This window comes from Apteryx mantelli, unplaced genomic scaffold (assembly GCF_036417845.1).
Source record: "Apteryx mantelli isolate bAptMan1 unplaced genomic scaffold, bAptMan1.hap1 HAP1_SCAFFOLD_40, whole genome shotgun sequence".
NCBI lineage: Eukaryota > Metazoa > Chordata > Aves > Apterygiformes > Apterygidae > Apteryx > Apteryx mantelli.
In genome coordinates, this window is record NW_027118755.1 from 901,852 (window position 1) to 926,731 (window position 24,880).

Below are 24,880 nucleotides of genomic sequence, written 5' to 3' on the forward strand. Positions count from 1 at the left end.
GGACCTTCACAGCTCCCTCCCCTGGGTGTGAAAAATGGTACATTTGGGAAGGTTTTAACATGTTTCCAGTACCTGGCCCCTCCATAGATCAACCTTTCCTTTCCTAGCTTGGTTTTTCGCCCTGATTTCCCTGTCTCTCCTCTGCTTCTCTTCAGCCAAGGAGGTCCGGAGATCCCTTTCACCCCATTGCTTAGACAGGTAACCTGTTTCCTGGAGGGGCCACAGAAATGCACCAACATGGTATGTTAGTCTCATCTGCTTGGGGATTTCTTTTGCTTTGTTATTTCTCTTCTGCCCCCTAAGTTATTGCAGGCAGAACAGCAAAGCCCTTCTACTATAGAGGCAATAATCTCTTTTGGTCAATGATCTAAAAAGAAACTGCCTATTTTCTGTTCCATAGAAGCCTAACAGTTACTTTTCCCGGATAAACCTTACTCCAATAAAGCACTCGTGTTTCATGAGAATATCAAAGTGAATAACAACATAAAAACATAGAGGAACTAGAATCTTGCACAGTAAGACCCAAAAGAAACAGTTTGATGTTTGAACAAACACCCATTAAGGGAGTTTTTTTGGAATCAGTATCATGCTTTTATACAATTAAAGATGGTACAGTAATGACATCAATCCCTATAATGGACCTGCTCTGCTCTCTTACGACCTAGAACAGGGAGTTCAGCTTTGGGTGTGGTTTCAGGGATTGGTTTGTGCTTGCCCTCCTCTTTCTTCTTTGAGGAACTGCCCGGACATGGTGGTAGAAATCCGAAAATATGCAACAAGGCGTGTTTGTATGAGCACGAATTTGTTCTCCACCCTGGGCTTAAGCTACGTGCTGGCTTCTGCAGCAGCAGAAGAATGCTGTGTAGTCTACGCACTGCGTGCCCAGCACCAGAGATAACCTTGATGAGTCACACTCACACAAAGCTCCCTAAGGAAGTTCAGGATGCCCAGGTCTGGGATCTCTCTTGATGGACAAAGGAGAACACTCTCATTTGCAATGACACGTGCCTGCAGATGCCATTACTCCCCGCCAGGCTGTGGATCGTCCCAAATATGGTGTATTTTGTAGAATCGTAGAACTCAGTTTGGAAAAGACCTCGGGAAGTGTCTGGTCCGACCTCCTGCTCAAAGCAGGGCCAGCTGTGAAATCAGATCAAGACACTCAGCAAGGTGTCTACAAGGGCCTCCCTAAGCCTTATCTTCTCCCATCCGAACAAGTCCAGGTCCCTCAGCCTCTCCTCATGGGGTAAGTGCTCTGCTGCCAGGGCACACTGCATGCTCATGTTTGGCTCCCTGTCCACAAAGACCCGCAGGCCCTTTACAGCAGAGCTGCTCCCCAGCCATCAGTCCCTTGTCTCCATCACTGCAAGGGGTTCTGCCTTCCTGGGGGCAGGACTTCACACTTGCCCTCGTTAAACCTCATAAGGTCTCTCTTGGTCCGTAACTCCAGCCTGCCCACGTCCCTCTGGAGGCCAGCCTTGCCTTCAAGGGTATTGAGTGGTCCCCCAAATTTGGTGTCATCTTGACACATGTACCAAGAGCACACTCCACTGCTTCCTCCAGATCACGGATAACGACATTAAACAGGAGAGGTCCACAGATAGACCACTGTGATCCTCCACTTGTCACTGGCATCCAGACAGAAGAAGTTAACCCGTTAACCATGACCCTCTGAGCCCCATTATCCAACCAGTTCTTTGCCCATGCAGTTGCCCACCCATCCGGACTGTAACATCCTATTTTGGATACAAGGGTGTTGTGGAGACAATGTTGACAGCCTTGCTAAGTTGTGGTCAATGATATTCACTGCTCTCTCTTCATCCACAAATATTATCACAGATGGCAACCAGGTCGGTCAGGGAAGACTGAGACAAAGATGACATTGAGTTCCTCAGTCTTAGCCTTGTCCATTTTCACTAGCTCACCCATCCCTTTCAGCGCCGGTCCCACATTTTCCTTGTTCAGCCTTTTACTACTAACGTAGAGGTAGAAACTCTTCTTGTTGCCCTCGACATCCCTTGCAAGCCTCAACACCAGCTGAGCGGCTCCATTCCTACATGCCTGGGCAACGTTTCTAAATTCCTCCTTTGTAGCCTGATCCTGCTTCCACCTATACACTGGGGGTTTTTTTTGTTTGTTTTGTTTTGGTTTGGGTTTTTTTTTGCATTGGAGTTCAGTCATGGGCTCCCTGTTTTGCCCACCTGGTCTCCTGATACTTCTGCTTGTCTTCCTGAGTACTGGGATGGACTGTTCTTGTGCTTGGAGGAGGTTGTCCTGGAGGACTTGGCAGCTTCCCTGAACCCCTTTAGGTCCTCCTGCCTCCCATGGGATCCCACCTATCAGTTTCCTGAGTAAGGTACCGTCTGCTCGCTTGCAATCTGCTACTCCCTTTCCTCACTCCCCTCAGGATCTTGGACACCACTGTTTCATGGTCACTACACCAAAGTCCTCCACTGTAGCCTTGATCCTCAGCAGCCTCTCTGCAACACCACAGATCCGAGCCCATAGCAAGCAGCAAACTTCCCTAGATAGCAGGTCAGCTTGCACATGGGGTCTCTGTCCCCCATAGGAGGGAGTTTCCCACTTGCTGCTTCTTCTTGGTGTTGATGTGCGCTTCAGGCTCAGCTGGCTCTGATGCTTCCTCAGAAAGAGCTTCCAGCCCCTATTCTGCTTCCAGAGCACCAAACTTATTCTGCAGATGCAGACTTGCAGGTGGAGGAGGAGCCGTCCTCCTGGTGCCAGAAGTCACAAGCTTTCAGCCTTCCCCATCTTGGGAGTCTCCATTTGCTGCTCCACCCTGCTGAGCACAGCCTCTGGCTTCCCCTCCTGCTCAGCAGTTGAGGGTTCAGGCTTTTGTCTCTGAAAGGTCTTGGAGAAGACCTTTCAGCTGCTCTTGCATCTTCCCTGAAGCTGTGCAGGCTGCTCATCTCCTCCCATAACACAGCTTGGCGACATAGCTCCTCAACCAGCACACACTTCCTGCAGGCAAAGACACTGCTTCCACCTGCCCTGGCACTGGGGACAGGCACCAGCACTCCTGAAGCCCCAAACCTCTGATATATGGAGTAATTGCTCCAGTCAGTGCTCACCACTGCTGAGCAGCCCCTTGCTTTCTTCAGGAAGGTCTCTGGCCCATTTCTGCATGCCCTTCTGCACAAACTGCTGCATCTGTTTGCTGCGCTCGGGGATGGGAAGTGGGTTAGTACTGAGGGACAATGTCAGAGAAGGAGGAAGTCATGTCAGGAGAAAAGCACAACGGACACATCGGTCACTGGGACATGCAGAAATAACCTTTCAGAGCTAATACAGACACTGGCTCCAAAGGAAACATCTCACTCAGCATTTACCAGAGCACAGTGTCACCCTCACCCATTTCTCTGCAAGCCTCACCTGGCAGGAGGCTCCTTTTCCTTGCATTTCTGCCCCATCACTTCCTCCAGCTTGGCCCCAGCAAATCTGCTTGGAAAAATATCTCTCATGCCCAAGGAGATGCTTGGCAGGAGGATTTCCTGTAAGGATGAAGCAAGAGGATTCTTCAGACCAGCATCTTTGTGACAGATTCAGCAAGAATGACCTGCAGCTGTGCTCGGTTACATGATAACCATATCTGAGGCAGGAAACTGCATTCACTTTGAGTCCTGTTTTCCAGGTCCTAGGCCCTTTCTCATACTGCATCTTGTCCAACTCTGAATTTCTGCAACATTATCCCCTACAGTACTTTTTCCCTTGCTGCTTTATCTAGTCTGTGTGCTGAAAAGAGGGGCTGGTTGGGAGATGTCAGTGCCCTGGAAGAGTTTCTGCTTGGGGAATAATTTCACAGGAAGAGAAGAGATTCTTGGATCTCTCCAGTGGTCTCATACACACACATTTGCTCTTTTGGCACCTTCCACTCAAAGGCATTATTTCTGAGATGGTTATGAGTACTTAAGAAAGAAGGGTCAGAATTCCCAGCTTTCTCAAAGAAATGATGCTTTGGCGAATGTCAGAGGTCTTTTCACCATCATCTCTAGGAATTTTTCTATTCAAATTGAAACAGAGATATGCAAACCCATCCAGTGCATACAACTCCAGGCAGAATTCATTATTCAGAGTGCTGCTATACCCCGTTGCACAAACTCATAAAATGAAAGAGCAGTTTGCAATGGACACCAGGTAGCGGAGCCCAGCGGCAAGCTACAGCCCAGAGGTCTTGACTTCAATTTGGAGTGTCAGGGTGTCCCGAGATCTTGCTCCATAACCAGTCACTCAAGAAAGGGGAAATAGAGACATAAGAGGTGCAGCCTACTATCCCAGACATCGCATTTTAAACTTAGCTCTCATCACTTAGCAGTAAGGACAAAAAAAGCATAGAAACCTCTGTCAGGAGTCAGCAGTTTCATTACCTTTTCTGTTCAGGCACTCATCGACCTTTTGCCCAAATTTCTGTTCTTGTTGAGGCTTTATAAAGAAAGCCACAGATTTTTTTGACTGGGTTTCTAGGTGGTGTCTCAGGCTCTAACCTGAGAACAAGAAGACAGAGTCTGAATAAAGGGCACCATCTTCCCTCTGCAGTTTGCAGGAATAATTGGACACAGTGACATTTTACAGCTTGTGGAAATTCTACTGTTTATGAAAGCTTCCATAAAAAAAGGCTTGAAAAAGTTTATTTGGAAGTTTCCACTGTTTTCACAAGCAGAACATGCAGCATCCTCAAGCATTACATCAGGAAACCAAGTTACACATTAAACAACGTCAGCACCTGCAGAGGCAGAAGAGTTTTCATCAGCCTGTCCCAGTTCTCTGCCATCCTTCCTGTGAGGAAGTTTATTGCAACACAAATCCTCCTCGCTGCCGTTTAAGGCCATCTCTCATCTCTCACTCATAGTGTCCATGGAGAATGGACCAGTCTTTTTTCTTTGCCAAAATCACTTTTTGCCAGCTTGTCGAGATCATTCTGAATTCTGGTCTCACCCTCCAGCTCATTTTCAGACTCTTCCACATTAGTGTCAGTACATACGTGAAACATCAGCTCCATCCCTTAGGCCATTAATGGAATTATTTAGCATTACCGGACTCCAGACCGAGCTCTGCAGAATCTACTCAACACAGAAATCCATTTTGTCTCCTTCTGTGCAACTTTGACAGAGGAAGGAGGCATTTAATTTATTGGAGCCTCACAAAAGACACGGAAATGTCAAAACCTGATGACTTGTAGGACGTGACCTTTGGTCTACCTTCTGAGAGAGGCTTTCCTTGTACATTACAGCACAAAGGAAACACCAGCAATTCTCACATTCTGATTTTTATTTTTTGCTATCTCACCCAAAAGAAAGAGAAGCAAGTGGAACTTTACAGAGGATGAGAGCTTCAGTCCTTTATACTTAAATCAGCTCTGTCTAATTCGAGGGAGGGTAGGCTGGGAATGTAAAACACAGCGATTCTCTCATGTTACACCATGGAAAGACACACAGAGTCCAAAATAAGGAAGAGCAAATGTGGAATTAAGGGGGAACCATTTGCTTGAATACTTATTCTCAAAAAGATCTCCGCAGGTAGACAAGGCCTGGCAACACAGCGCTAACAAACACAAGCTGAGAAGCTGGTATCTTAGTCAGCTGAGTGCTACAGAGGAAAACATACTCACGTTGGAAACATGACGGCGTTGCAAGAACGGATCTGAAAAAAAAAGTGTGGTTTTTTTTTTGTTTTTTTTTTTCCATTTGATATGACTGAATTGCTTGTCTCTGGGCTCTGTGGCAGTGAGAGAGACGTGTGAGATGATGCCAAAGAAATTATCTCGTTGCTCACAGTCAGCAAAGCTTTCTACTGCTAAAAGATGAAGGTGCCTCTCTGAACTCTTCTCCAAAAATTCCCTTCACACTAGGCCCTTCTTACTAAGTGTAGAAACTGCATAGCAAATAATTCAGGATGATTAATAGCACTATCAGGGTGTCCCGAGATCTTGCTTCATAATGCCCTGGCTCTGGGGGCAGCTCCACCCCACTGCTCTCACCCAGCCCAGGCTGGCAGGAAGGAGGTTGCAGGGGGAAAGTGTTGCCTCTCTGGTCCCCTTTATGCTTCCTTCAGGAAAAAGGTCAGTTTTTCTCCTCTCCTACTCCTTTTTTCTTCTCCTTGCTTTTCTTCCTCGCCTTATATTTCCTTCTCTTGTCCCTTCCACTGCATCCTTCTCTCATGCAGTCTCTCCTCCCTTTCCTTCCTTATTCTCCTTATATCCCCCTCCCTCCTTTCTCATCTCTCTCTAGGATCTCCTCCACTCGCCCCTTCCAGCATCCCAGCCATGTGCCTGCTGCTCACCTGTCAACTGCTGAGGCAGAAGTGACCTCAAAACCATCTCCCCGGCCACTTGCCTCCTGCTACCCTGTCAACTGCTGAGACAAAGGTGACCTTCCAGCTGCCCAGCCAGAAGTGACCTCATGATCCACTTCCAAACCACATACTTGCTGCCGACCCATCAGCTGCTGAGACAGGAGTGACCTCAAAATAAATCCCCCCCTCATCCGACTTCTGCCACCTATCACTTGGTGAAACGGAAGTGACATCACAATAAGCTCCCCAGCCATCTGCCTGCTGACTGGCCCACCAGCTGCTCAGAGAGAAGTGACCTCACAATCACCTCCTCAGCCATGTTCCTGCTGCTGCCCTACCAGCTGTTGAGAAAGAAGTGACCTCACAATCACCTTCTCAACCATGTGCCTGCAGCTTGCCTGTCAGCTGCTGAGGCAGAACCTGAACATATGCTCTCAAGCCACCTTGTGTCCACTGGCCTAATACAGGATGTTAACATAGTGACCTTGCCTTCAGGTTTCCAACCACATAGGCATGCCTCTGGCCTACCAGCTGCTGAGAAATGAATGATGTCACGCTCACTTTCCAAGCCATGTGCCTGCTGCTGGCCTATCAGCTGTTCAGATACAAGTACCTTCCCAACCACCTTCCCAGCTGTCTGTCTGCTTCTGGCTTCCAGCTGCAGAGACAGAACTGACCTCAGAAGGAGCCCCCCAGCCACATGCCTGCTGCTGGCCTAGCACCTGCTTAGAAAGAGGTGACCTCACAATAGATGCCACAGCCATTTGCCACTGCCGGCCTATCAGATGATGGGACAGAAGTGAGCTCAAAGTAAACTTCCTAGGCATGGTCAACTTCTGGCCTATAAGGTGCTGAAAGAGAAGTGACCTCACAATGAGCTCTCAAGCCATGGGCCTTCTGCTAGCCTATCAGCTGCTCAGATAGGAAAGACCTCACAATCAATTACCCATCTGTGCACCTGCTGCTGGCATATCAGCTCTGAGGCACAAGTGACCTCACCAGAAGCTCCCAAATCACGTGCCTTTTGCTGGCCCATCTGCTGTTCAGGCACAAGTGACCTCAGGGGGACCTTCACAGCAATGTGTCAGGTGAGGGCCAGTCAGCTGCTGACAAAGAATTGACATGATAATGTTGATTTTTCTGGCATAGCTTTCATCAACAGTGGTGACCTCACAACGCCTCAGTCTGCAGACTCAGGATCCACACATCTGCCATATGGCAACCTGTATCGTCCTCTCGCCCAAGGCGAAGTTGTCTTCTCTATTGGGTGGCACCTCTGACTAAGCCCACGAAGCCCGCACACCTGCCTGCAGACTGCTGGCACAGCAGCCCTGAGACAAAAGCGAGCTCCCAGTCAGCACCCCATGTGTCACCTGAAGATTGCTCTTGGCACAACAGTTGCTGAGACAGCAGAGGCCTCATTACGAACAGCCCGGCCAGACGGCTGTTACCGCTTGCATCTCCCTCTACCCCAAAGCTGGTCTAGCTGCCGAACAGCTTCGCTGACTAACGTTGTGACCTCGCAATGGTCATAGCACAGCAAAAGATCCATTAGGTACCATTTAGTACCCCAAAAGAGGATTCTCTTTTGTCTACGTATTACCTAGAACAACCCTATGAAACTTAGGAATTGGAGAAAGGCCTGGAAATAATTACTGGTAACACTTTCTAAGAGGATGATTTCATGGCAGGAATGATTATGAAACTGAAGACTACAAAGCAAGACCTTCAGGTCTGGGTCAGACTGGAAATCCTTCCAACAGCCAGAAGTTTAATCCCTTCCCAAACATGGAATGAACTTAACTAATCTTCCATGCATGGGGGTGAGCAAGCATTATCCTATTTTACACACTGACAGTTTGAGAGAGATGGAAGGACTTAGGCAAGGGTGTCTAAAGTGGTGGCACCAACAGAGCCGGTATTTAGGAACTGTTCATCCGGGGCTATGAGAAGCATTATAGCAAAGACAAGTGGTAGGACTGGTCTTTCACCTTCCTTCAAGGCACTGAAAAGCAAACCAGCTAAAACTTAGGGAGTCGTTTTGGAAACATCCTTCATGCTGGTTAAAGGGTCACAGGTCTCAGGCGATGCAAGAGGCACCGAGCAAAGACAACAGCCAGGGTGCTGAGAGACATCCAGTGACATCCTCTCTCCAAGCTGCTTGGAAATGCAATTTTCAGAGCAAACAGAACATTTGGAAGGGCACCTGGTGAGACCACAAGCAACCTGATAAAAGTCTGCCCAAGAGCAGGGCTTGGAGGAACTGTGGTGTGTACAGAAGCTCAGGAAGTGCTCTGAAATGGATTTCAAAGACACCAAATGGGCAAAATTTCCTGCATGAAAACAAACAAATAAATAAATTTATAAATTAATTAATTAAACAAAAAAAAAAGAGGAAGAAGCCCCCCAGACCGAGATAGTCTGATGGAGTCCTGCAAAGTCTGCTTCTCAACCCCTCTTTTACTAATCACTCTGTTTTATGATCCTCCTGGCCAAGGGGCTTTAGGACATGGACAGGTGGTGAAGAATCCATGCATGTTGCTGTGTTTTGGCTATGATGTTTATTTGTGCATGCCTGCAGGCACAGGTGTGCATGCGTGTGTACGCCTGCCTTCATGTGAGATCACATCTGGCTTCATGTGCATGTTGGTGCCCACAAATGAGTTGGGGAGTTTGTGCATATGCTGAGTGCAGGCATGTGTATCTGGCTGGCAGGTATATCTGAGTGTGTGCACGCCAGTACACATGCTTGCACTCACAGACACAGTTCTGTACATGCATGTGGGGGGAGGGGAATGTGTATGCCTGTACACACAGTGTGGAGGGCTTGCATGTGTTTGAGCAAATGCATGCACCTCCATGTGCATGAGTCTGTGCACATTCATGCACTCAAACCTGCATACATGTCTGCATGTGTGTACCCATTTCTTGTGGGGGTATCAGTGTTTGTGCAATTGTGTGCATGTGTATGTGATAGCATGTCTTCACATGAGTGTCTGTGTGCGCGCAGTTGTGAGCACACTCACACATTTCCTTGTGTGTGTTTGTATGTGTGGGGGTGTATACATTTTTGTGCTCTAGTCTGTGTGAATGCAGAAGGGTGTGTCAACAGCAGTGACAAATCTCTCGCACTCTATGTCTTTGACCCCACAGCCTCGCCCCTCTCCAGCCCCTGTACACTCAGGTTCCCATTTGTATCCACAACCATCAGCTCAGGACAAGTTTCCTCTTACCTGTGCGCTCACTCTTCAGATGGCAACTCCAGCCTCTGCCTCTTCTGCACATTGCTGCTGTGGACACTGGCCACACTCCTTTCTCCTGATGCCATCTGAAGAAATGGGAGTCCCACACTTCAGAGGGCTGGCTTCCAGCAAAGGAAGAGAGACCTTTGTACAGCAATACAGCACAGACATGAGGCTGTTCCCCAAAACACAGCCTCCAGAGCTGACTATGGCCAAGGAGCTCAGTGGTCAGCAAGCTCAGAAGGAATAATTTCCTCTCTCAGCAGAGCCTAGCAGTCATGTTTCTGTGATGAACAAGGCCAAGGAAGGGCTTTGGATGTGTTTCATGAGACAGCAGAGTGAAGACTACATTGAAACACAGCACAACTTCATCTTTTGAAGGAAGCTCGAGAAGCAGTAAGGGAATGTTCTAATGATTACACCCAAGAAGAACTCAGAAACCTACACCCCTTTGGAGGTCAAGCCTGTGCAGATGAGGGGAGAGGGGAGAGGCTAACCTGAGCGCTAACTGCAAATCAGAAAGCCTCACCTGATACCTGAAGCCTAAGCCGTAAGAGGAATCCCTACAACCCTAAGACCCACCTGCCTCCTTCAAACCCCAGAGCCTTTGAGCTGTCTTCCAAGTCCAGCTTGAAGCTCGTCAGCCAGTTGTTCCTTCACTTTGGGATCTGTGTGTCACTTGGGACTGAGGAAGAATCCCTGACCCCAGGCTGACCGGCGGCCCAAGGCACCCCCATGGGGCCAGTTGGCCCACCCAGACCCACGAGCTTTTTTCTGGTCCCTGGAGCAGGTCATGCCCAGCATGCACTGGGCACTTGGTGCCAGAAGTGAGAGCCTGACAGGGCTCACTCCCCCCACTCCCCAACTCAGTAGGGAAGTGAAAAAACGATCAGAGTAGAGGTATTTCACCAGCAGCTGGGTCGTGGCATGGGTCATGTGCATGTACAGGGCCTTTCACTTATTCTGTATCTCTCATGTTTCTTCGCAGCGCCAGACTAGAGTCAAGCTCAGCCAGGTCTTCTTTCCCCACTGATTCCATCAAGCTCTTTCCCTTGGCTGTGGTTTCACTAGAGAGTAGATAGGGACAGTGGGAATCTCATTCATCCATTCATGCATGTCACTAAGTAGACGACAAGGCATTTGGCTATTTACTGAACAGCAACCAAAGTGGTACCTTTTTCAAATTGAACTTAAAGGCAGCTCGTCCACCAAAGGCAACTCTGGCAAACTCGTCATCTGGGACAAGATTTTATGCCCCACTACCTCCTTGATCCACCACCAGAGTCAAGGCAAAACACAATCTGGGATTCCAGAAGGCTGAGCAGATGCACGTCATCTGTGTGAAGCATTTTACTGTTGCCTTCGGAGAGAAGAACTTCTAAAGAACGTCACTTTTATGATATTTGCCCAATTCTATGTTGTCAGCCTTACCTAGGCAGGTAAAACTGTGGATAACATCTACTGAGGAAAGGAAAGCCCTTCCGCTGAAGAGCCTTGTAATCCTCTTTTGTTGGCCATCGGAGAACCCAAACTACATTTATACCACTTTCCTCAAGCCCTAACCGGGAATCCCAGGAATCCAACATCACCGGCATTGGTGAGTTCCATCACCTGCTCCTTCAAGTGCTGATATTTCCACACTTTTTCCATCGCTGCATCCCCTAAAGATGACAAAATACTTTCAAAATGGACTGATACATCCACTGCCAATGTCCTAGACCCTTTTACCATTACCAAACTTGCCTTAAAGAGCTCATCATTTTTATCTCTCACGTTAGGTTCCAGAAACACCACCCAACCTGTCCTCTTAGCCTCATTAGACATCATCCCGTACAAGATGTTCTGCCTCTTGATCTGGGCATCTTGGACTGCAGGACAGTAACCAATAATATGGGAGCACGTTTCCCTTTCAACAGGACAATGCCTGCATCTTCTCCTGGACCCTTCCCCTAAACCTCTGGCCAAGCACTCCCTAGCTGGGTAGACATCGGCCTGGACTAGTAATACCATCAAAATTTTCCTGTGAGGAATTCACCTATAATGCACCAACCAATCATTACTGATGTTGTCGTTGACAGAATTCTTGACAACATGGCCTTGACTGTGCAGATTTATCCAGTTTTCAAATCTGTGTTTTCTCCACCTATTCAGGTTAGGGAAGATGACCTTTGGAACAGACGTCTCCCATTTGCATGCTACCTCCCCCTCTTCCAGTGTGGCCAGGATTACTGTAACAGCTAATCTATCTGTTGTTGATCATATTTTATCTACTCGACCTCCCACGGCAATCCACAGACACAAAATTCTCTCTGGATACCTTCTTCTGCAACAATTATTCTGATAATGTCATCTTGGGAGTGGGTGATACAATGCAACCAATGAGCCTGTATATTCAGAATCTGGCTCGCCAGGGTGCCATCCCCAAGCCACTCTCTCTCATGCTGGATTAAAGAATAGAGGCACGCATGCTGGAAGGTAGATGAAGCCAGCTCTTCACCACCATTCTTATGTCCCAGACAAAGGACTGGGGGTATGTGGCATTTGCACCAGGATGATCTGCTGCATATAACAGCCTCAGGATGGCATGCCTCTTCAGGATTTCAGCACTCTGCAGTGGTTTCAAAGCTTATCAAGCTTCTCTTGCAGCTCTGGCTTGGAAGGACCAATCCATGGGTCCAGCCCCAGGCCCAAATATCTCCCAGAGCTGCCCGGCTCCATCATATTTAGATTAGAGCCATTCACCTTCCATGGGTCACAGCCATTGATGGTAACAGAATCTTCTGTGGGCCTTATAAAGAACCCGTGACATTTCTCAGCCTGCAAGCTCAGCCCCATCAGTTGGCAGAATCCCTCAACCACCATGATATTTCCCTGCATCCCATCACAAGAGTCACTCAATAGAACTAGATCATCTGCAAACACCAACAATGCAACACTTTTTCTGCCATGCTTAAATCCATTCCTGATCTTCTCCAATCTACATAACAGCGGGGCTATTGATAAATTGAAGAACGCTGAGGACACTGGATCTCCTTGCTCCACTGCAGTGAGGACCTCTATCATCTCTGACTGCTTTCCCCTCTCCTCCAGCTGAGTTGTGGTGTTATCACGCATATCAGCTGTGATGCCTGTTACATGACCATCAATGCCTCTTTGTTTCAGAGCATGAAAATATGTCTAACTGAATCGATGGCCTTTGTCAGATCCACAAAGACCACCCCCAGGGCTTTATGTTCTCTTTTTGCATACTTTATCAGGATCTGGAGCACTTCCAGATCTTCCGAACAACCTGACACTGATATAAAGCCCCTCTGGCAGCTATTAATCAGACATACTCTCATCAGTTGGGCTGTTAGGAGTCTTGAAAAGAGCCTCAAGATAATCAGCCTGATGGCAATGGGTCACCAATTATTAATATCCAGATGTTTCATTGGATCTGTGGACTTGGGTATTAATATCGTTCTGCATTCTTTGGACCCCACCTGGATCTTCCCAGCCAGCAGCCGGGCTCTGTGCATGATGCAAAAATAAGTTTGTAATGGTGTAGGCCAGATGTATAGAAAATGGCAATAAAAAATGAAACAGCAAAGAAATTAAGAAAAAAAAATATGATACAAACAAGACATTTTATTATACTTTCCATTTTTTAATATTTTTTTGTATGTGTTCTTATCATCCTCCTTTTGTTCTGTTTTAATATGTTGGACTTCGGGGCATTGTAGTGTTTTTGTTTGTAAAGGAAAACGATTTTCAAAATTGGGGTGGGATTCAGTTACAGAAACACAGACGTCTTGGTGCCACTATAGACACCCTAGTACCCTCTGCCAGCCTCCAGCTTCAGCTCCAGAGGGGCTCTGGTCTCCCCTAGGTCCTGCGTGATAGCTGCCAGTCCCAGGGAAACACCTCAGAAACACAGGGGCCTCTAAAATTGGCACTAGATGCTTAATGTTTATGAAACTGAGCTCTGCCTGGCAAGTTGAAGAATATTCTTCAACATTAAAAAAAAAAGGCACATTTTAGCAGCTGAAATCCTTGAATAATTTTAATAAAATGTTAATGTTTTCCTACAGTGCCAAACTGGGAATTTCCAGGAAGCATGTTAACCTCAGGAGAAGAAATATTCATCTTCCCCAGTACTCGTGTTACTACTGCTCTGTCTATTCTACTGTGTATTTAATCTCAAGAATCTTTCCTGTATTTCTGCACATCCTTATTAAATCAACCATTTCTGAAGTCATCTCTTCAGAAGACTACCTGGACATACCCATTACGTATTGTCCATCCAGTTTTCCTCCTCCCGTTATTCTTTGTTCATTCAGACATCTATCAGCTACCCAGCTGCTGCTTTGAACTACAGGGATTTTAAAGCTTGCCTCCTCTTTCAGTAGTTTGTTTAATTGTCTCATTAGTCAACTCCTTACCTGTGTCTATAGCTATCCTTTTCTATCTCTTCCTCTGAAATACTTCCAGTAAGGTTATTCCCTGTGGAAGGTGGCCTTCAGTGCAGACAACTTGGTCTTAATGTACAGTTGAGGAATGTATTATTTTTTAATTAAACTGTGTCATGTTTTCTCTTTTTTCACAGCCAAGACAAATCTTTCTGTGTCTGTTTGCAGGTAGTTCTCTAAATAAAGCAGGTGGGAATTGATGCATATGAGCTGTAACATTCAGCTACAGGCTTCAGTGGAAAAAGGGTAGATATGAAAAGGAGTTATGTGAGTCCCAGGTGGCTGAGAAGAGAAAGGGTGGGGCTGAGGGTGCGGGGGAGAAGATTGTCTGTGCAGCGTCTGACCACAAGTATCCTCCTTTTCCTACATGTCTGAACTTCATTAGGAGACAATCTGAATCAACATCAGGTATAGAATGTTGATAAAACTTTTCTGTTAAGCTGAAAAATGAAGACAATTTAAAAAATAAAATAAAATAAACACGGATTCTTTTTTATTAGGTGCTCATTGAAACCTTCCTTTTTCAGCTACATTCCTGAAATCTCTCCAGTTAGCCACATGACGCTTGAAAACTTGAAGACAGTTATGGGAAGAAACACTGCTCCTCAGGGTACTTCTTGTGTTTAATGAGCCCTCTGGTGCATTCGTGCAGACACTGAAAGGAGATTGAACAAACGTCTCAAGAAGTTAAAGGCAGAAGCAAACTCAAAGCTTTCTTGGAGCGTTAATGGGTCCCACGGAGGGCCATTAGCAACAAAGCTGTTAATGGGAACCACAAGTCGAGGTGCCCTTCCCTGGGGGCTGGTTAGTGTAGAAAATCAGAGGCACCAGTTACAGTTAGTCAAAGGAATGTACAGGAGGCCTCAATTCCAAGTAAGCTCTTGATGTGTTTTATCAAGCAAAAACGGTCAAGCACAGATGTCCAGCCCTGCAGAAGGGTGATCCTTTCCCTCACACGTTGCTCAGGGCTCTTCCTGGGGTGGGTAGGAGGGGCAATGCCAAGTGTAGGACAATGGTACAACACCTCCCGGGCTCCCTGAGGGGTGAGCAGGCAACAAGGCCCTGGTGCTGTAAGGAAACGGTGTCTTCTCGTAGGCCTTGCTGGCAGAGACAGCAGCCATAGGCAAGGTGACAAAGACCTCAGCTCTGTCAGGGATTTTCAGCCTTGCCACCAGTCTTGGCCATCCCCATCAGACATCCTCCACTGTCCCATGCCTGTTCCTGTTTGCCTGCAGACCTTAGCCACCTTCTCCCTCCCTACACACTCTGTTTCCCCACCTTGCTTCGGCCTGCTTCACTCTCCCTAGTTCCACTGATGTCTCTCCATCCTCACTGGGTGTTGTTTGAAAAGCAAAGCTATGGGCTCCTGTGATTTTGCTGATGCCTGAGTTGCCCAGCAAGCCACCTGGCTTCTTTCAAAGCCCTGCTAGAGCTCCTCACTCACCTAAGATATCCCACTCCCAAACGTGCTTGCGTCCTGTGCAGTGAATTGCACATCCTTGTTCTTGTGCTGGCCTAAAATCCCAGCTGCATTTCCCTTAAACATGACCATGGCATGCTCTCTGTGTTCTCCACCCTGCCTGCATCAGCCACACTCCTACATGCACACAGCTCTTTCCCTGCACTCCTACGTGTCCCGGTAATGTTCCTGCTCTGCCTGCCATAGAGGGACCTCAACTCCAGGAGATTCACACATCCTCCAGAGAAGGGTCAGCTCTGTGGTCATGATTGAGCTCTGTCCACCCGTGCCCCAGCAGCATGCATTCCCCATCTCCCAGGCTAAGACATACATGCAAGATGGAAATGTCTCTATCATCCCTGATATGGTGAGAGGCCTTCAGCCCTGCCATGCTCCCAGCACTCAGCTCCTCCCCCTCTGCCCACACACATCACCTCCTTTAATTGTCTGGGCTCAAACATGTGTGTGAGGATTTACTGGGGTCCTTATCCACCATTGTCTTTCTCACTGCCTTCTCCTCAACTCTCTGTCCCATTGGCCAGCACTGCTTCTCAGCTGTGACCCATTGGCCCTTCAGAAGAAGCCTTGAGCTTCCTGGCATTTTCCAGTGCTTATTACAACTTTTCTGGCTCCCTCCAGAGATCTTAGGATGGGACAATTTGCTATTGGCTCTAATAGGGGCCTTTATGACCAGCTTTTAGGAAATGCTTGCATTTTTATGACTCCTGGGGGTGGAGGAGGGCAGCAGTGGTCACGGAAAAGCACCAAATATACCAAAGCAGGCACCCAGTGGACTGCCAAGAAGAACCATCTGAGATATCTCCAGGCCTCTGGCTGCAGGGCAAGACTTCTCACCATAGAAGTGGATCCAGCCTCATCCACTCTCTAGAGAGGGAAATCAGCAGTGTCCATGCCATCTGAGGACTGAAGGGGTGAGTTCTGGTGAGACCACCCTTCGCCTGGCCCATTTTAGATGTGTACTTCAGGATGGGGAACCATGCCTTGTATTGATCATGTTGATTACATTGACACTGCCCACACAGAATGTCCTCATGAAAGCGAGGTTAAACAGGAGAACTAAGCCCTGGTTCGTCCTTTGGGCCCTTTTGAAGATGCATACAACTTTTGCTTTTCATCAGTCTCGGGATCCCCACAGCCTTTCAAAGATGATACAGAGTGGCCTCCCCGTGACTTTGGCCTGTTCTCTCAGCATCCTTGGATACAGCCCCTCAGGTCCCACAGACTCTTCAGGGCTGAGTTCACTCAGGTAACCCCTGACTTGATCCTCATCCACTAATGGATGTTGTTTTCTTCCTTGACTCCTGCCTGTAGGCACAAAGGCCTGGGAAGCTCTGCCAGCAAAGAGTGAGGCAAAGACGACACTCAGTAGCTCAGACCTGCCTGCATCTACTCTTACTAAATTCTCTGCTCCATTCAGAAGCGGGACCACTTTTTCCTTGTTTATTCTTCTACTGTTAATGAAGCAGTACCAGCTCATCTTGGTGCCTGTGATGTCCCTTGCAACTGTTAGCTCTAGGGGAGGTTTGGCTTTCCTAAAGCCATGCCCAGACAGCATCCCTAAATTTCTTCCACTGTAACCTGTCCCTGCTTCCACCCCCTGTGTACTGCTCGTTTGCATTGGAGCTCAGTCTTGAGCTGCCTGTGTTGCCAAGCCATCTCCTGAGATGAATGCTTGTTTTCCTGAGTATCAGGGTGGACCATTCCAGTGCCTGAAGGATGCTTTCCTCAAAGACCTGCCAGCTTGCCTGAGCTCCTTTGCTGGTCAGAGCTGCTTCCCACAGGATTCCCACAGGATTCCTGTGCCCTGAATAAGTCGAAGTCTGCCTGTCTGATGTCCAGGGTCTGTACCCTGCTACTCTCCATCCTAAATTCCCCTCAGAATCCGAGACTGTACTGTTTTCACGGTGACTGCAGCCAAGGCTGTCGCTGAGTGTCACATCTGCAGCCAGTTCTTCTGAGTTTGCAAGTACAGATCCAGGTGACTCATAATGGCAGCTGGGCTAATAAATTGTCCTGCTATCCTCCAGGGACCTCCTGGACTGTCTGTGCCCTGCTGTGTTGCCCTTCCAGGGAATGCCAGGGAGATTAAAGTTCCCCATAAGAACCAGGGTCACTGTTCCAGAGACTTGCTCGGGCAGCTTAAACAACACTTTGTCCACTTCTTCACCCTGTTGGAGTGGCTTGCAACCACTACCACAATGTCACCCTTACTGGCCTCTCCTCTGATCCTCACCCACAAGCGTTCACCCAGCCTACCATCCTTCCCATAGAGGAGCTCCACACATCTGAGCTGCTCCCTCACACAGAGGGCAATTCCCCTTCTCCTCTTTCCTGTCTGTCTTTCCTGAAGAGCTTCTATCCTTCCATTGAAGCAGCCCAAGCTGTGTGAGTGGTCTTATCACAAATCAGTCATTCCCACAATGCCAGCACTTCTGTGACCACGCACAGAGCTGCAGCTCCTCCTGCCTGTGCCCCAGGCTGAGTGCAGTGGTGTACATGTGGGCTGCAGAACCTCAGTTGTGGCACCAGGGCCAAGCACAGAATTGCCACGGTGAAACCTGTTGCCCACAGCCAAGGACCCTGTGTATGCTAAGGCCTCATTTCAGAGCAGAGACATGCTGGACTTAATGGCAGATAACCATGTCATGATGAAATGACACCAAGGGCAAACTGGAGACCATCAAGCAGGATGTCAGAGCTCTGGGGATGGTGGTCAAGGGCCTGGGAGCCCAGGTCATCTTATCCCCAATCCTGCCAGTGAAGGGGATGGATGAGAGGAGGAGGAGACGGACTTTCCAAGTTAATGACTGGCTGCGCCGCTGGTGTTGACAACAGGGTTTTGGTTTCTACGACCATGGGACCCTGTTTGAAGATTGACAACTGATGGCGAGAGATGGGATCCACCTCACGAGGCGGGGCATGCGGGTCTTTGCCAACAGGTTGGCCTACCTGGTAAGGAGGGCTTTAAACTAGGAAAGATGGGGGAAGGGGAGAGTTATAGTGCCAGGGTAGTTGGCAAAACACAGCTCAAGTTAGGATGCCGCCAGCAGGTGAATGTGGTCAAGGAAGTGAGCATGGGATGTGGCTATGGAGGATCCTCTTGTATCCCTCCTGGGAAACCTGCATGTTCGATCACCTCTCTGAAATGCCTGTACACCAATGCACGCAGCATGGGGAACAAACAGGAAGAACTAGAGACCTGTGTGTGGTCACGGGGCCACGATCTCATTGCAATTACAGAGACATGGTGGGATAGCTCACATGACTGGAAAGCTGTCATGGATGGCTACGTGCTTTTTAGGAAAGACAGGCCAGGAAAGCGAGGTGGTGGAGTTGCTCTTTATGTGAGAGAGCAACTGGAATGTATGGAGCTCTGCCTAGAGGTGGATGAAGAGCAAGTCGAGAGCTTATGGGCAAGGATTAAAGGGCAGGCTAGCATGGGTGACACTGTTGTGGGTGTTTACTACAGGCCACTTGATCAGGAAGAGGAAGTCAATGAGGCCTTCTACAGACAACTGGAAGTAGCCACATGATCCCAGGCCCTGGTTCTCATGGGGGACTTCAACCACCCTGATATCTGCTGGAAAGACAACACAGCTAGGCTCAAATGGTCCCGGCGGTTCCTGCAGAGCATTGGTGACCACTTCTTGACACAGGTGGTGGAGGAGCCAACAAGGAGAGGTGTGCTGCTGGACCTTGTACTAACAAACAAAGAAGGAAGGAGTGTTTGGAGATGTGAAGGTTGGGGGCAGCCTTGGCTGCAGTGACCATGAGATGGCGGAGTTCAGGATCCTGTGAGGAGGCAGCAGGGCACTGAGTAGGATTGCAACCCTGGACTTGAGGAGAGCAAACTTTGTCGTCTTCAGGGACCTACTTGGAGGAATGCCATAGGTTAGGGCCATGAGTTGAGCAGCAGTGGTGCAGAGGCCCAGAAGCTTTCAGAACTTGTCTGGACAAAGTGCTGACCAACATGATCTAACTGGGAAGTTAGCCACGCTCAGAGCAGTGTGTGAGTATAGACCTCCAGAGCAGGTGTGAGTATCGACCTCCAGATGTCCCTCCTGACCCAGATCCTCTGGGATGGGTAAGAGGTCCCAGGACATGGTAGCACACTCCTGTGGGGCTGAGGCCTTTCTAGCAGTTTGTCACTAGTAGATGAGGAGCTCTCTGTCACTCTCTAGTCTCTGTGAGGTGGGACTCAGTCACATGCTGGTCCCCATACCACCCTCATGCAGTGCCATTCCTGAGGAGTGAAGGTGCCCCAAAGTCCATCCTCAGCTCTGATCACCTGGGAGGGGTGAAGCCACAATGCTCAGTCTGCAACAGCAGCCAAGGGACACAGCAGCACGACTGGGTACAGGAAGGGGAAATGGGAGACATGTGGCTCTACATCAAGAGGCAAGTAGAGCAGCCAGTGGAAAAGCTCTTCCATTTCCCACCTGCATCATTTGGCTGTGCATTTGAGCCTTCCGCAGACACAGGCCCAAGAGCCACCGGCCAGTTCTGACCCTCTGGACCCTGGCACTCACAGTTCCCCATTACTACTGTGCTGCCACCAGGGATGGTCTTGGATGTGGAAGTCTCCCACATGTGGCTGCAGAATGTCACCACCTGCTCCTGGAATTGAGGCTCGATCTCACTATCATCAAGCTCCTCCAAGGGTGGCAGGTCCCTCTTGCTGGCCGTCTGCTCAAAAACAAAGCACTTCTGGTCTGGGAAGAAGTGGCAGATGCATTCCTGGGATGCTTATGGAGCTGAGCTTCCTGGCTGCTACCTGCAGAGATAGGACAGAGAGTGAGCTCACAGGGTTTGGGCTTTTGTTGCCTTATGCTGAAATGCAGGTGTCCAGAGCTGGATGCATCCTGCCCTTCCTGAAGCACAGCACTGAGCGTAGCACCATTCTCCTACCAGGCTTTAACTTCAGCACATTCTCCAGGTATTCATCCTCAGAGATTTCCTTCCCATCCACCTTCAGCTGCAATGTGAAGTCCCACACGGCCCAGACAAAGGTCAGGAAAAACTAGAAAACTTTGTCGGAATCCTCCAGTTCATCTCCACTCTCCCCAGGTGTTGCTTTCACCTTTATATCCTCCATCAGGTTCGTCACATAGCTGGGGAGCTGGCTAAGGAAACAGAGACCCTGGATCCTCATGCAGGGAAGGGTTAACCCTAACCCTAATGCTACCCTCCCCAGCCATCAGCATTTAATGAGGAAAAGGGGAGATTCTGCAGGGACAGAGAACAGCCGGGAGTCACCAGCAGGAGTAGGACTAAAACCCTCAGCCCTGTGGTCTGGAGCACAGGATCCCTGAGGACCCAGAGCCTGGTCACTGGGCACCACCAGGAGGTTCTGATCTCCCCATAAAAAGCAGCCATTTGAGGACCTGGGATGTGTGAACTCCTAAGCTACTGCTCAGGGAGATGGGGCCTCCCTGCTGCTGCTGCCCCACTGAGGACACTACAGCTGGTCCTTGTCTTGCTGGTCGATGGTGCCCTTGCTGTTGTAGACCAGAGTGCTGGACAGCAGTACAGCTAGCACAAAGATTCATGCGTCATTCTTGGTGTTGCCCTGGATCAACCTTGGCTCGTACGAAGAAACTCTGTGCAAGGCTCCCTAAGAGTGAGCAAAGCCCCAAATGCCCACGCCCTGAATGCCTAACCATGGGCCATGGCAGGGTCAGCTTTGTGGAGACACCCACACACATGACATCGCCATGTCTTCCTATAGCTGTCTTATCTTCAACTCTTAACCCTCCGAGTCGCACAGCTTCTGATTATTAAAGTTCTCCCTGAGCTCCTCATTCCTGGTCTGCTGAAGTTTACCAGGGAGTGCTGAGGAATTTGGCAACTTGCCAACCCCATGAGCCTTCTCCTAGCTCCTCTGGCTGTCAGCACCACAGGGACAGCTCCAGTTCAAAAGACTGGGGATCGCTGCAAGGCACTAGATTTCAAAAGGCCCGCCAGCCTAATGGCTGCTGAGTAATCAAAGATCCAGAATGAGGGGAAGAGAAATGAATGATCTGGAATGAGGGAAGAGGCACTGTTCCACCAAGCAGCATGGACCCACCCACAGACTGGTTCCAGTAGCCTGCAGACAGCCAGGATGCCAGGCAGAATGAGGGCTCTGACAGTCAAAGGCAGAGGTGAAGGATGCCAGGCAGGACTTCATCAGCCAGAAGACTTTATCCCGTTAGCTCTACACTGGCCTCCTTCCCCACAGCCTGTCTCTTCCTGGCACACCAGTGCAGGCAATGAGAACACCTTGAGTCCTACCACATGGCTGGGCCCTTGAGAGCTTCCACAAAGTGCTCTGTCGCCACAAAAGGAAGTCTCTGCTTCTCCCACACCTTCTCCACATTGCCCCAGTCTTCAGTGTCCAGTAGCACCAGAGTGTGTCCAGGCCAGCAGGGCTGAGGCACACACCACATCCAGATACCTTTGGTATGGGGCTGCATGGTGAAGCCCAGGGAGAAACCTGCGGAGAGGATGCAAGGGGCTCAGCAGTGTTAGACAGAGAGCAGGAAAACCAAGGTATCTTGTCTGCCAGGGGCTGGGACCTGTGCGGCTCACCGCCTCTCTCACCTGTTTGCTCACGAGCCAGCCTGTTCATGAGGTGGGACTTGCCAGCACAGTGCAGCCCTGTGATGGCCACCACCACCACAGGCTGCGTGAACTATGACAGCACCTGCAGGGTCTTCTGCTGCACCACCGGCACCTGCCTCTGTGTGGTCTCAATCAGGCAGGTGGGCACTTCTATGCAGATTTCAGATGCCATTGCTCATGGCAAACACAGCTTGCAGAGAGGACAGTGAGACAGGTATTTGAGGCCTTAAAACATTCATCATAGCTTGTTTTCTCCATCTTTAGAAGTTAAAAGAAAACAAAAAGCATTTTAAGATCTTCATGGACTATAAAGGGAACAAAAGATGATAAGTCAGAGGCAGAGTTCAGCTGTGCAGTTGTAGCAGGTCCAATGAAGCCATGATACTTATTCAATGCATTGTGCTTAGGAATTACAACAAGATGTAAAAAATTTCTGGGCAAATTCCCCATGAAAACTGTTATTTTTCCTGAGAATTACGTGCTATAACCTTGCATATTTCAATAAATGGCTTTTGGTTCTACAGCTTCCTCCTGCTTATGAGCGCTTGCTGTGCAAATAATCAGCAATCAGTTCACCTCCCCACAACATCATTAGCTTTCTGCGTGCCTGAGGTGCTATGCCTTGATGTTTTCTGAACTGAAGTCCCATAAGGTTCAGAGGCTTGATCCCAAGAGGAGTTATCAGAGAGATGGAAATTTTCCTTTGCTGGAAAAAAATGTGGTTGTTTCAGTGACAGGGAGCACTATATAAAGGTTTCCTGACTCCACTGAACAGCCAGAATTAATCCTCTTTGAAAGCAGTGTATTATATGTGAGCCACTAGACTACTTTAACACTTCAGCTTTGGGAATGATACAATATAGTCAGCTAGGATTTGGAATGAACAAAACTTACTAGAAAACCCTTTTTTGAATAAGAAAACACACAGGATTTAAGAATGATCTTCACTTACAAATCAGGTAACCAGCTTCCCTTCCTTCTCTTCCTCCCTCCCTCCCTCCCTCCCTTCTTTCCTTCTTTCCTTTCTTCCTTCCTTCCCTCCCTTCCTTCCTTCTGCATAATTTTCTTTTCTCACTATTCTCAAACACGCCATTCCTTTCAGTGAGCTGGTACACAGGTGGCAATTCCGGCATCAGTATTGGCCATCTAGGTTACAACAGTTTCTAGTATTTGTTGAAACAGTTGGGGTGGAAAATCAAGGAATTCTTTCATGTCCCTTTCCAGACTCAGTATCTGATCTCTTCCATTCATGAGGCAGCATCAGCTGATGATGCATCTTATGGAAGAGGACTCTGGGAAATGGATATAGCAGCTCAGGACAGAAAGACAGGAAGTTACTGCCAAGTTATTCTCTCTTTCTCTGCAGGGATGGGTAACCAGACAGAGGTGAGGAAGTTCATCCTCCTTGGCCTGAGCAATGTTCAAGGGCTACAGAAATTCCTCTTCATGCTGTTCTTACTGCTGTACCTGTTTAGCCTGCTGGGGAATATGGCAATCATGATTGTGGTGGTATGTGAACCCCGGCTACACACCCCCATGTACTTTTTCCTCTTCAACCTCTCCTGCCTAGATATTTTCTACTCCACAGTTACCGTGCCCAAAATGCTGGCTGGGCTCCTCTTGGGGCACCAGGGCATTTCTTACACTGGCTGCCTAAGCCAGCTCCACTTCTTCCACTTCCTGGGCAGCAGTGAAGCTTTGCTTCTGGCTGTCATGGCCTATGACCGTTATGTGGCCATCTGCAACCCCCTGCGCTACACCCTGATCATGAGCCCACAGGCCTGCCTGCTGCTGGCTGTAGGCACTTGGACTACTGGCTTCCTTCATGCTCTGATGCACACAGTCATGACCTCCCGGCTCCATTTCTGTGGCCCCAACCACATCCAACACTTTTTCTGTGACATCAAGCCTGTGGTGAGACTGGCCTGCAATAGCAGCCAGCTCAACCTGGGCCTTCTCAGCATCATCACAGGGAGTATTGTGATAGGCCCCTTTGTCTTCACACTCTTGTCTTACCTATACATTTTTTCCTTCCTCCAACTGAAAGTCCAGTCCAAGGAGGGAAGGAGGAAATCCTTCTCCACTTGCATCTCCCATCTCACAGTAGTGGCCTTACTCTATGTCCCTGTCATTTTTAACTATGTGCCACCTTCTTCAGGGAGTTCACCCAGGCGGGACATGATATCCACGCTTATGTATAATGTTGTCACATCCGTCCTCAATCCTTTGATCTACACCCTGAGGAATGTGGAGGTGAAGCGTGCCCTAAAGAGAAGACTTTTCTCCAGAGAGTTTCTAGCACAGAAAATGTTCTGCCTTGCAGCTTGTGTGTGGTAGTAGGCAATGGACAATGCAATCAGAGGCATGCCCTACATACTGGATATGGTCTCATCTCTCCTACCTTGGCAGTAGCAGTGCTAAAAGATGAACATATATTGGTGGAATAGCCATTCCCATTCATCTAGCTGGAAAAGAGAAGAAGCTCCAGAGAGTGATACTTCAATAAAAACACCTTTATTAGAGTGATTTACCTGCAAAGTCACTTGATTTTTCTTTTTTTTTCTATTTCTTTTAGGCAGCTGAATCGCACCCCCAGTCAGAGCTGTCAAGAGAAGTCGCGGCATGATTCATCTTATCCTAGAGCTGATAGAGAGGGAGGGATTCATTTCTTTCCATGGGGTTCAGTTGGCCACATACAGACATGTGTGTCATGCCACTTGAAATACTCCGGGTATCTCAGCTGGTGTCTCTCTGCTGCTCCAGAAAGGCATAAGTCTCCCATAGGCGCTATGCCAGATCGA

The 24,880-nt window shown here is 48.6% G+C and overlaps 2 protein-coding genes and 1 pseudogene across 2 annotated transcripts in view; 1 reads left to right on the forward strand and 2 right to left on the reverse strand.

The window, feature by feature from the left end:
* LOC136996504 (SUN domain-containing protein 3-like) overlaps positions 1–24,880 on the reverse strand; it is a 512,910-nt gene that overhangs the window by 38,787 nt on the left and 449,243 nt on the right. The window lies entirely within an intron of this gene.
* LOC136996431 (guanylate-binding protein 1-like) lies at positions 1,361–22,251 on the reverse strand (annotated as a pseudogene).
* LOC136996432 (olfactory receptor 12D1-like) lies at positions 23,448–24,416 on the forward strand. The gene has a single exon (XM_067317356.1). It carries the CDS (start codon positions 23,448–23,450, stop codon positions 24,414–24,416), a length of 969 nt encoding a protein of 322 aa, XP_067173457.1.